At 31.2% G+C, this 12,287-nt stretch overlaps 1 protein-coding gene across 1 annotated transcript; it reads left to right on the top strand.

The window, feature by feature from the left end:
• The first annotated feature begins 2,068 nt into the window (after positions 1-2,068).
• LOC145116095 (uncharacterized) lies at positions 2,069-11,136 on the top strand. The gene is made up of 17 exons (XM_079052454.1): positions 2,069-2,270; positions 2,551-2,670; positions 2,750-2,832; positions 2,966-3,019; positions 4,784-4,880; positions 4,961-5,022; positions 5,722-5,819; positions 7,029-7,069; positions 8,067-8,650; positions 8,725-8,863; positions 8,959-9,240; positions 9,354-9,525; positions 9,621-9,755; positions 9,835-9,912; positions 10,047-10,295; positions 10,372-10,545; positions 10,640-11,136. The coding sequence occupies exons 13-17, from the start codon at positions 9,711-9,713 to the stop codon at positions 11,045-11,047; spliced, it is 954 nt and encodes a 317-aa protein (XP_078908580.1). The 5' UTR covers positions 2,069-2,270; positions 2,551-2,670; positions 2,750-2,832; positions 2,966-3,019; positions 4,784-4,880; positions 4,961-5,022; positions 5,722-5,819; positions 7,029-7,069; positions 8,067-8,650; positions 8,725-8,863; positions 8,959-9,240; positions 9,354-9,525; positions 9,621-9,710; the 3' UTR covers positions 11,048-11,136.
• The last annotated feature ends 1,151 nt before the right edge of the window (positions 11,137-12,287 follow it).

Raw genomic sequence — 12,287 nt, 5'->3', positions numbered from 1 at the left:
AGTATATATATGTGAATTTGATTTGGACGGTGAATTTTTGGTAGGCGCCTACAATTGGAATTCGGACGGCACATTTTTTCTACAATTCATATTATATTGCTTTTGGCTATAAATAGTCTAAGCCATGAACCAGAGGAAAGAACACAACCAAAAAAATCATCCAAGTATATATAAAAAAGCATTACATATATATACTGATACACCACCGTGTATTTTAGCTCTCCCACTCTATTTTGTAATCTCGGCTTCCTCCGCCCGTGGTTTTTTCCCGATTTGGGTTTCCACGTAAATTCCTGTGTCTCTATTCTATTTATTTTATTCGTATTACGTTGTGATTATTACGCTTTGATAATTTTTGATCCCATTCCGCATTGAGCTAATATTATTTAAGTCAATTTGGATCCGTCGTATTTTACAACACATTGTACTTTTAATATTTTGATTTTAAATTTTCAGGGGTTCCTACTACAATCAAATTTTGATTGGGTTCTTTCATGGGTGGTATGAAGGTAATTCTTGATATCTGTCTCAACACATGAAATAGAAATGAGAATGAAATTGCTTATTCTATTTGTTTGTGATGTATTTAGGAATTCAATTCAATGATGGCATTGAAGCTTTGAGGGTGTCATATAGGAAGATGAATCCTTTATGTGTAAGATAGTCATCAACCAACCTCACTTGATTACATAATATGTTAATTTATTTATGCATTCTGAATATTTTTGCACTTTGAAAAGCTAAACTTTCTAGTTTCGGTTATCACTATAAAAGTAAGTTTTTAGATAAAATCAATGATTCCCTTTTTAATTAGGGTTGTAAGTTGTATTTATTTAGAGTGTATTTTTTTAATTGAAATTGGTCTTTTGAATATAATAAGATTACAAAGAAGAGGTCCTGTTAACATATGCATAGTTTGTAGACAAGAAACTAGGCTACACAAGTTCAAATTGCATCACAGATGTTCAACAACCAAATTTATCTGTCATTATTGTTTAGTTCATCAAATGTTACAATGTTGATGTATAACTTTATCTGTTTAGTGTTAGTTGTTTTATTTAAAACCTTCAAGTGCTTTACTTTTTTTTTTTTTTCTGAGAAATGCTTTTTCATTCAAGTAGGTGACATGGGATAGGTTATTACTGATACATAGAGGCATCACCTATAGAAACTAGACAATATGTAAGTTTTTTTCCTACTTATACTTTGTGAAAGTTACACACAGTTGTAAGAGTTTAAATTTTATCATTTTAAAATTATTTGTTTACTCGCCCCCTGCTGATGCTCAACCTGATTTTGCACCAACATGTAAGTTTTTAAAGTGTATTAGAGAGGTTTTTGCATTTCCTAAATATCAATTTTATTATGATGTAAAAAGTATTGAATATCTATGTGAATTTCATAATTGCATGTGATACAGAGCAAGTAAGATATTGTTAGAAATGAGAAACACACTTGGGGTAAATGATTGCATTTCTTGAATATACAATTTGTTTCCATATTTTCATAAAGTAAAACTTGAATGACTTGGATTTTTTTTGACAGATGTTTAATGCTTCTCCTAGTCAGCATCTTGGCTGTTTACTCAACAAAGAGGATGTGGATGAGGTTCTTTCTGAAAAAAAAAAAAAACAATTTTTTTAAGGCTATATAACAGTATAACTATCATGCAAAGATATTATTCCTAACATGAAATGTTCAAAATCAACATGTTGTTTTTCTTTCCTACTTTTCTATTTAAATCCCAAGAGCAACTTAGGGCGTGTTTGATTTTCATGGATTCCATAGAAATTTGAAGGAATTGGAATGTGAGATTCCTTCAGTTACATACTTGGTTGACAAAATGGATGGAACTGGATTTCACCAAATTCCTCCAAAATCTGTATTCAAAGGATTTTATCATTCCTAGGGAAGACTTTAAATTCCATTATTTATTTCTTTATCAAAAAGACTAAATTTATGCTTCTTCTTTATTCTCACTCCTAATTTATCCTAATATACAACTCTATAATGTAGATATTTATAATCAGTTATTTATTTTTCTTCATAAGTCTTTTTTAATGTCATGTTACTTTTTTTTAATGTTTATGAAGTTAGAGCATGTAGTTTGATGTTTATATAATTAGTGTTTAATGTCTGTTGATGTTTAAAGGTACACTTTTAGTTCCATTGAATCTCAAATAAGGGTGTTGTTTTTGGGTGATTAGGCCTTCTTTCTATCCACTGATTACAAGCTGGCAAAGCATGGAAAAGATATGCCAGGTGTACAGGTAGTTAGGGCTGTGGTAAAGCATGCTTTATTTATAATTTCTAATCAAATTAGCATTAATATAATATCAAATTAATTAATGTCTCAAATAATAAATATGTGCGTCTCAATTGGAAGAGTAGTGACATTTCTTTCAATGGGAACAAAGTTGATGTTTAAGGTTGCAGAGTTGATTTGGGATATTGAGGGGGAAGAGCAAGTATGCATAAAGTTCATGTCACATTTGTTTCCAAGTTTCAGTATTTCTTGAAAATATAATATTTAATTATTTTATTTTGTAGATAAAAGGCACCTGTGTGAAGGAGGTTATGACTCCTCTTGTAGATGTAGTTGTGGTTGATTATGGTTCAAGTTTGGTTGGTTGATTTTCATTACTTATGGGTGCCTCATCAATATTCTAGGTAAATTTGAAACAATTGGTTTAAAGAAAGGAAATTTTCATGAAAGATTTATTTAATACTTGTTAAATTGGACTCATAGGGTGCTAGTATTTGATGAGTGAGTGGATTGATAACATTGTGGGTGTGGCTTATCCAATGAATTTGTTGGATCTAGTACAAAAAGTAAGATGTATTTTAATTATTTTGTATCATTTTATGTTGTTTTATTTCTTATGTAAAGTTGTAAAGTTTTAAACATAAATATGCAGTGATGCAGATGATTTGTGTCAGGAAATTAATGCTATTTTATTTTTAGGAGAGACATTCTCATCTTATCAGGATGAAGAGTGTTTTGGACTTGGAAGCTCAGGTATTTTCTTCAATTCAATTTGTTTAGGACCCACTTATATGATAACATTGAGATTCTAAATTTAGCAAGGTTTGAATTTGTTAGGTTTGCCATGTTTGTTTACTTGATTTTAATCTTATTGTAATAGTGGCTAACAAACAACATTGTCATCATCATCATCATCATGGGTTGTTATTTGGCTCACATAATCTGCCACATTTATATATTTCTACTTTTTTCAGTTATTATCACCTAACAAATTCTCTTTTTATGGCTATTTGATAGAATAACTGGAAAATATCTAAATGACTTAGGGTAAACTTTCTTCACCTTTGTTACCAACTATGGCATTATACTTACAGTCATTTCTTCATATTAATATATTCTACTTTAATTTTAGCATTATACCTTTAGTTATAGCGTTACGTTTTCAAGAATTAACCAATTAAGAAGTTGTACTTTTATTGTTTTCCTCATGAAAAGCACATGAAAATTTTAACCTATTAAGACATTGTACTTTGGAATTTAAAACTTGTTTGTTTTTGGTTACCGATTACAGCATAATACTTTCCATTATTTTTCCTATATTAAGAATTAAGACTTTGTAATTTAAATTTTTGATAAATGCATTGTAGTTTGAATATCTAACTAGTTATAGCATTTTACTTTCAATTATAACATTATACTTTCATAATCAAACCAATTTAGACATTGTACTTCAATTATATTTTTGTATTAACTCACTTGTACTTTGTAAAACTGTGCATGTTTGTTTCTGGTTGCCATTTATAGCGTTATAACTTCAAATTTTTTATTATTAAGAAAATTTACTAGTTTCTTTTCAAAACCTAACCAATTGTAGCATGCTACTCATTACTGTAACATTATGTTTTCAAAATCTAAATCAGTAAGAGATTGTATCTTTAGTACATTCTACTTTTAAAATCTAAATGATGTCCTCTTTGGTGCTTCCAGTCAATTTTGTTTAGTTTGTTCATTATAGCATCCTACTTTCATTTCTTTCTTTTACAATTTTGCAAATTTCAACTTTTCTTACAAGGGCATTGCATTATGACAATATTATGCACTTTTAATCTTTGTTATTAAGGACATCATACTTTCAAAAATCTATCCAATCATAGCAATGAAATCTGCTTTGTATCTTGATGACATTGCCATAATAGTAAAAAAAAAATGAAAGTAGGTTGGTATTTCACTATTATCATACTCTTCTAGCATATCAATCCACTTCTGGCTAGTTCATAATCTCTTAAACTTTCTTTATTGTTTAGTTTTTGAATTGAAATCGGTCTCTTAAACTTAGATGTTTGACAACCAAATTTATCTATCTTTATTGTTTAATTCATCACATATTACAATGTTGAGGTATAAATGTTGATGTATATATTTATATGTTTAGGTATAAAGTTACCTGTTTAGTGTTAGTTGTTTGATTTAAAACCTTGGAGTAGTTTAGTCCATGAAGCCTTTGATCATCCTTTTAAGTTTTTAAAGTGCATTGTTACTCATTTTCCCATTTAAAACTACATGGTTTCAATTATAATGAACAATGATCCTCCTTCCTATCAACAAGATGGATCTTTTCTGTATTGGTCCATGATAAGGAAGATGGATCATCAGAGAGGTTTTTGCGTTTCTTAAATATCAATTTTATTATTATTATTATTATTATTATTATTATTATTATTATTATTATATATATATATATATATATATATATATATATATATATGTGTGTGAATTTCATAATTGCATGTGATACAGAGCAACTAAGATATTGACAAAATGAGAAACACAATTGGGGTAAACGATTGCAAGATGGGGCACTTGATCATGGACCAAATCCATGGGGGAATTTCATGTAAGTGCATTTCTTGAATATACAATTTGTTTCCATCTTTTCATAAAGTAAAACTTGAATGACTTGGATTTTTTTGACAGATGTCTAATGCTTCTCCTAGTCAGCATCTTGGTGTTTACTCAACAAAATGGATGTGGATGAGGTTCTTTCTGAAAAAAAAAAAAAAAAACTATTTTTTTAAGGCTATATAATAGTATAACTATCATGCAATGATATTATTCCTAACATGACATTTTCAGCATGTTGTTTTTCTTTCCTACCTTTTCTATTTTAATCCCAAGAGCAATTTAGGGCATGTTTGATTTTCATGTATTCCATAAAAATTTGAAGGAATTGGAATGGGAGATTCCTTCAGTTACACATTTGGTTGACAAAATGGATGGAACTGAATTTCATCAAATTCCCCCAAAATCTGTTTTCAAAGGATTTTATCCGAATATACAACCCTATAAATGTAGATATCTATAATCAATTATTTATTTTTCTTCATAAGTCAATTTTAATGTCATATGTTTATATAATTAGTGTTTAATAATTGTTTCATACATAAAATCTTTTGCAGTAAATAGCAATTCTATTATTTTATTAAAAAAAAATCACTAAAGGGGTTTTCGGTCATTTAACATAATTTCACTTCAATTTTTTTGATAGCTTTGCAAACTAAACACAAAGCAACAAATGAATGGAATCAATATCCTTTCTATTTTCTATCGACCATATACATGACAGATTCCAATTCTTTTGACAAATTCCATTCATTTAATAAATATTCTGTGCACCACAAGTTCCCTTACATTACTCTGAGATTAATTGCTATTCTTAATTCCAATTCCTTTGACAGATTCTATTCATTACTCTGTAACAAGAAAAGGTTTTAGAAACCAAATAAAGAACTTATGGTGGAGAAATGGAAAAGAAAATTCCCCTGAGAATCAAAGTGTATGTTTTTACCCTCAACACCATAAAGAAAATGCACCTGAAAACCAAATAAGGATCAAATAATATACCCAAGATCTGTTTGATGAAATGATTATGTTGGGACTTTAACTTGTAACCAAATGGAGTTCATGAAATGATCCACTGAAGAGGATGCTGTATCAAAAGTTACACAGGTGGGTTGAACTTACCTAATTTTCCCTTGTACATGTTCATATCAATTTATTTTTCTAATATTGTGATTCGTTACATGTACAGACACATGAGATTCTTCAGTTGTCAAAGCAGATTGAGGAGAAGTTGATCAAAATCTTAAAAAACATACATAAAACGCGGATAAAAAAGTATTTGTAAAAAAACTAATTTTATAACAAAGTTGTAACAAAATAATTTTCTAAAAAGATACTTACGTTTTAAAAAAGTTATAAAATTTTCTAAAAGAAGTTTGGATTTAATAAAAATAAAAAAGCTGTCAAAATGTAAAATAAAAAAAATAAGGGACCAATTTCGTAGTGAAAGATAAACCTTTGGGTTAAAACAGTTATTTTTTTGTAAGTATTGTGTAATGTAGAAAGTATTAATTTTGGAAAGGTTTCGTTTTATGTAAGACCCGTTAGACATGGAAGCCAAAATGTTTGGGTCGGTGTAAAAAAAATAATAACTTTGTAAAAGCAATTTTTAAAAAAATAAAGATATAAAAGAAGCATGTTTTGAATACCGGACTGGCCAGCTCAACCGGTTAAACCGGGAAATAGTCTGGTCACTAGTTTTTTTTATACCCTTTTGTTGTTGAATCAGAGTCGGCTGCATAATCTAGCCAAAGTAAGAGGAATTAGACCCAACACGATTCCAAATAGGAGAACTTCAATCATTTCAATTTATTTGAAAGGAAAAAAAATTTCAATTTATTTGAAAGGAAAAAAAAAAGGTAAAATCTAGGGGAAAATACAAAACTAGCCATTTTTCTTAATTACTTATCAAAAAATAGCCAAAAAAACCCACTTAGCCAAAAATAGCCCACAAAAGAGTAGTCAACTTTCGGTTGACTACGGTCTACAGGTGATTACTACGGTCAACGCCCGTTGACTACTCTTTTCCCCTAATGGGCTACTGTTTCAAGGGGCCGTTTACTTTTTCGTGACCCATTAGCCCAAAGTATATAATGAAAATTTTTTCAGATTAGGTCATTTTCCTATTGTTTTCTTTTGTTAGGCTACGTTTTTCTCTCAATGGAGCACCCGAAGAACAATTAGGTTTGTCTACTTTTCTTAAAAATTTTACTGTGTTTGTGATTAGGAGTAGGTTTTGTTTATGGGGATAAATTTTTTTTTGAAAAAAATTGAAAAAAAAAATATAAAACCGTAGGTTTCATATGAAACCTACGGTGTACAAGTGCCCAATGCACTGTTTGTGCAGTGTAGACTTGTGCATCGTAGGTTTCATATGAAACCGTACGGACGTTATTTTTTTTCGTCTTTTTTAAGAAAAAATGGTATCAATAGAATAGGAATTGGATGTATTTTGTTGTGGTATAATTTTTTTTATAAAAAAAAAAAAAGGAAACCGTGGGTTTTTTAGAAACCTACGGTATACAAGTATTTACTGCACAGTTTGTACAGTAAACACTTGTACACCGTAGGTTTCACAAAAAAACCGTATTTTTTTTTATTAAAAAAATTTAATAGCCAATAAACATTTGTATCCCCTTGTATGTATCTTATGATTTTTTTTTTTTGGAAAAAAAAAATCGTAGGTTTCGTAAAATGTATGGTTTTATATATATTTTTATTTTCTTAAAAAACAAAATTTGTTTAAACGTATTTGTAACGATTGTATCCCCTTGTATGTATCTTATGATTCAATGTTTTGCATGTTGTTAAAAATGATGTTATTTTCTATGTTTCAATTATAGCATACAATAGCAATGTACTATCTATTTGAAGAAGTTTTTATGTGTATAATGTGTAGATACTTTGTATTATACTGTATTGATAAAATAACATTGTGTTTTGGTAGTTTTGGGTTTGTTATAAAATATGTTATTGTCACACCATTTTTAAAGTACAATACTATTTTTTGTATACAAGTAGTATAGAAAAGACAAAAATTTGTGTAAAATAATTTACTTTGGTATTTTATAGAAAGTAAATAGATTATATGAAATGTTTAACTGTTTTATTGTGTGATACTCCAACACTGTTTTTTTTTTTATAAAACCTTGTTTAACTTTATTTTTTATTTATTTTGTAGCTTCCTAACAAAAAGATGACATGCAATATATCTGTGAAAGCTTCATGTCACAAGTTGCATGAAGTTTTGAGTCCGTTGAATGGGCCGGTTCGAGAGATATTTTCAAGAACTAGCTTTGGTTACCTCTTGGATCTACCGGCTCAGTCCGGAGACGGACTACTTATTCATGGCCTATTACTTCACATGTTGCGTCCTACCCCTGAAAGTGATGCAGCTGAGCGTCTACATTTCATGTTTTCTAGACGTTCTTTATCATTTGGGCCGGAAGAGTTTTGTATTGTCTCGGGACTTTACATGGGCCGTTTTCCTACTTCAAGGATCGAATTTTCAACCATATATAATCACGGATACGGTGATAATACATTTCGGTCCAGAGTCTTCCCGTATCGCACGGACACTACGTTACTTGTAGAAGATTTAGAGCTACTTATCTTGAACCGACGGTTCAATGAGATATCGGCTGACGATGTTGTCCGTGCGATTTTGCTATATATCCTCAATCAAGGTTTTTTGGGAAAAGAACCCAAAGACGAAGTCACGAAGGAATTTCTGTGGGTGGTGGAGAACCTGGATGAATGGAACAGGTATTTATCAATTTAATATTATAAAAAAATACTATTTTTTATATGTTTAACTAATAGTTTTGCATATAATATAGTTTCTCGTGGGGGAGTTACCTATGGAGTAAAACATACCCTAGATTGTCGGGTATGTTTAAGAAATTTGAGGATCATATGTCCAAACATCCCACAAAACCTTGTGTGTATACACTATCCGGTTTCGTTATTCCGTTGAAGGTAAAAATATAATTTTAAATTTTTTGGTTTTTATTTTTTCATAATCCCTGTTAGTTATTGCTAACTCTTATATATTAATGTATATTTATTACAAGATATGGATATGGGAGATGTTCCCACTAGCTCGGGGGAATGCTGCGTTACGACGAAACAATTTATATCCTCGTATGTTGTGGTGGTTTCACCTTGGGAGGTTAACATGGGAGAAAGTTTGCGATCTTTTCGATGTTGACCAGGACGAGGCACATCAACCGAAAAGAAAGATGATTGCCTCAGATGTCGAGTCATCTACTCCACATTACTTGACATATATTTCTAGTCTGAATCCTGAATCGCCAGAAGTCCCTTCTTCTATACGCTACAACTTTAGAAAAGATGTAAGTAAAATACTAAAAGTAGTATCTAGTATATTAAAATTTTTCAACTATTATTGATATATAAAAAAATTTATGTATGGAACATCTTCATCTGATCCATCCTGTGGAAACAGCCGATCTACCCAGTCCACCGGAGAAACTCATACGGTGGGAATTAATAGGAGAACAGCCCGAGAAGTAATGGCAAGACTTCAAAGCTTGGAGGAAGAAATCCGAGGAATGAAATGTAAAGAGGGATTTGAAAAACGAGACGACACTAATGAATTTTTTGACGCAGCGTTTGGGGTAAAATATTTCATTTTATAAATTTACTATTAATTCTTAACGAAGGTTTCGAGGTAAAATAATTATTTGTTAAATTATTTTTCGTTTAAATGTAGGGAATGAAGATGTGGGAGGTAGTTATCGGATGACAAGCCCGGTGAACGAACAATTCGGTAGTCCACCGAATTCAAATCGAGTAAACGAGGATGATGATGTTGGTAGTAGAAAACAAAAAAAAACCCGTGAAGGAGGTTATAATTTTATTTTTTTTGTATATTAATTTTTATATTTTTTCAGAGTATATTAAATAAATTAATATGTATTTTGTAGAAGAATAAAAAGAAGATTGTTGCCAGCAACATCGTGGATGCGGAAAATCATATACCGTGCCTCCTGTTGCAAAACCAGGTCGTCCGGTTAGGGTATTGAAACCTTCTCAATATCTTAGCTCTCCATATGTTTCTGTAGGTTTCTTTAAAATTATATTTACTATAAAAAAGTTTTAACTATATGGATACTTATTGACTACGTGTATACTGTAGGTTCAAAATGTTCCCCGATATCGTCCGGGTGGGGTAATACGCAATGAACCACCACCCCCCGTTTCTTTTAGCGATCCCCCAGCACTTTTATTGGAGCCGTATGTCATTCCTGGATGTGCCGCCCCTTCATTATACATGGGAAACAAACCGGCTGTTTTTTTGAAACATCGGTTGTACAATGAAAGAATCGAAGCAAGGTTTTGGGATCTCCTTTTTTATTCAATTGACTTGGGATATTTAGATGAAGCGGTATGAAGACATTTGTTTATATTTAAAATTTAAATAATTGATAAGGTCCGTATGTTTAAATTAGATTTAAATGCAGCATGTTGACTTATGGGGAAGGCTTATGAATGAGCGGAGACCGAACGATGCTCGATGGACAATCATGCCATCTTCATTTTTTGCTGCATTTGAGACGTTCGAGTGGGTAGGAAGTGCATTGAGACATTCGTTTGACCCGTTAGATGGATGTAAATCTTGGTTAGAAGTTGACCGTGTAAGTAAACAAATATTATTGATTAATCACTTAAATTTTGATATTACACTAATTAAACGTTGTAACTAATTCCAACGGTTGTGTGGTAAAACAGGTTTATTTTCCAATTTGTATAAACCCACATCATTGGGTACTTGGGGAGTTATGGATGGACACGCTGTCGTTGAATTTGTACGACAGCTTGCGATCTTTTCGCGCCGTCACCATGATTGATTTTGTGCGGTTTGAAGAGCTTGTAGACCGCATTATTGTTGACATTGATTATTGGAATCACATGGGTTTGCCTGTTCAGAAAGCATCCATTACTGTTACGGATGTTACGGACGTGCCCCAACAGGAAGGGATGTTTGGAGAGTGCGGTGTCTTTATGCTGATGTTCATGGAGCAGCTTGTTTCTGGACGGGCGATTGGTATATCGATGGCACCTGTTTTTGCGGCTACTAACTTTCGCAATAGGATGGGCATGGTATACTATGGATCAGCTGCAAAGGCGATTTTGTAGTTAGTTTGATTAGTAATTTTTTAGTAACAAATTATGTGTAATGTTTCATGTCGAAAGATAAAGTTGTATTTTGGTTTATGTTATCAAAATGTCCCGTTATTATGAAACATAAAGAAATTATCATATCGAGAGAAAATTACATATTATATAGATTAATCATAATAAACAAGCAAATATAATACAATACATATTACATACATAAACTCATAAATAATGCATAAACTTACTAGTTGATTAATCAAGAATTATCAAATTCAAACATTTTGAAAATCATTTGGAAATTTTTCTTTTTCTTGAATCACCCAGTCGTATTTTTTTTGTATGTTTTTAAGAATCTTTTCCATCTTAACCTCTTCTTTGTTGGCGTAGTCTGTTGCATCTTGTACCCAAACCCGTGCAGTTTTAATGTCGCGTTCTTTGTCTTGGATCGACCTCATTTTAGACCAGATATCGGCTTGTAACTTATCCAATCGTTTCCTATCTTCTTCAATGCCTTTAATCTCGTTCTTGATCTCTTCTTCTTTTATTAATAGTTGTGATCGCTTCTCTTGTGGCATCAACCACCATTTTTCTTGAGAGGTGGACATCAGTTTATGTGATTGAGGTTTATAGAATACATATAAGTCTCTATATATAATTGACAATTTAACCACTTTTTTATAGCTGTTGACTACTATAAAATAGCTTATGACTACTATATTATGCGTTGTCACATCCTACCAAAACATTATTGTACTTTGACTACTGTCTTATAGGATTTGACTACTGTCTACTAGCCATTAACTACTATGTTATGTTTAGTCTTATCGAACAGTGAATATTCGACACATGATTGTTATTTGACTACTTTTTTATAGGTTTTGACTACTGTCTAATAGCATTTGACTATTAGTTGATTTGATTGACTACTTTTTATAGGTTATGACTACTATCTTCTTGTCGTTGACTGTTATCTTGTGTTATATTTAATGTGGATTTGTTATCAATTCAGAAATGAAAGAAACAATAATAATAAAAATTGAAGTGTGAAAATGACAGAAAGATCAGAGGAGATGAAAAGGATCTTGGCAAAATTTAATTGGCCATCAACGTCCAACAATAAGCCTCCTTTGGGGACAAGTTCCCATAACGTGTCAACCAATCCCCCTCCCAACGTTGATCCTCCTATAGTAGGAGAGAAGATGGATGAGGAAGTGAAAAAATTGTTGTTACAAAGAGAAGCTGAAGTGGATAAGGCTTT

This window comes from Lactuca virosa, chromosome 5 (genome assembly GCF_052849685.1).
Source record: "Lactuca virosa cultivar CGN04683 chromosome 5, Lactuca_virosa_CGN04683_v6, whole genome shotgun sequence".
NCBI lineage: Eukaryota > Viridiplantae > Streptophyta > Magnoliopsida > Asterales > Asteraceae > Lactuca > Lactuca virosa.
Note: the sequence above shows the minus strand (reverse complement) of the source record. Positions and strands in the feature narration are given on the sequence as shown.

Excerpts from the sequence above, each read along its gene's own strand:
- LOC145116095 (XM_079052454.1), top strand. The coding sequence starts at position 9,711 with ATGATGATGTTGGTAGTAGAAAACAAAAAAAAACCCGTGAAGGAG. Across the intron at positions 9,913-10,046 it reads GCCTCCTGTTGCAAAACCAG|GTTCAAAATGTTCCCCGATA; the intron begins GTCGTCCGGTTA and ends TGTATACTGTAG. Across the intron at positions 10,296-10,371 it reads TGGGATATTTAGATGAAGCG|CATGTTGACTTATGGGGAAG; the intron begins GTATGAAGACAT and ends ATTTAAATGCAG.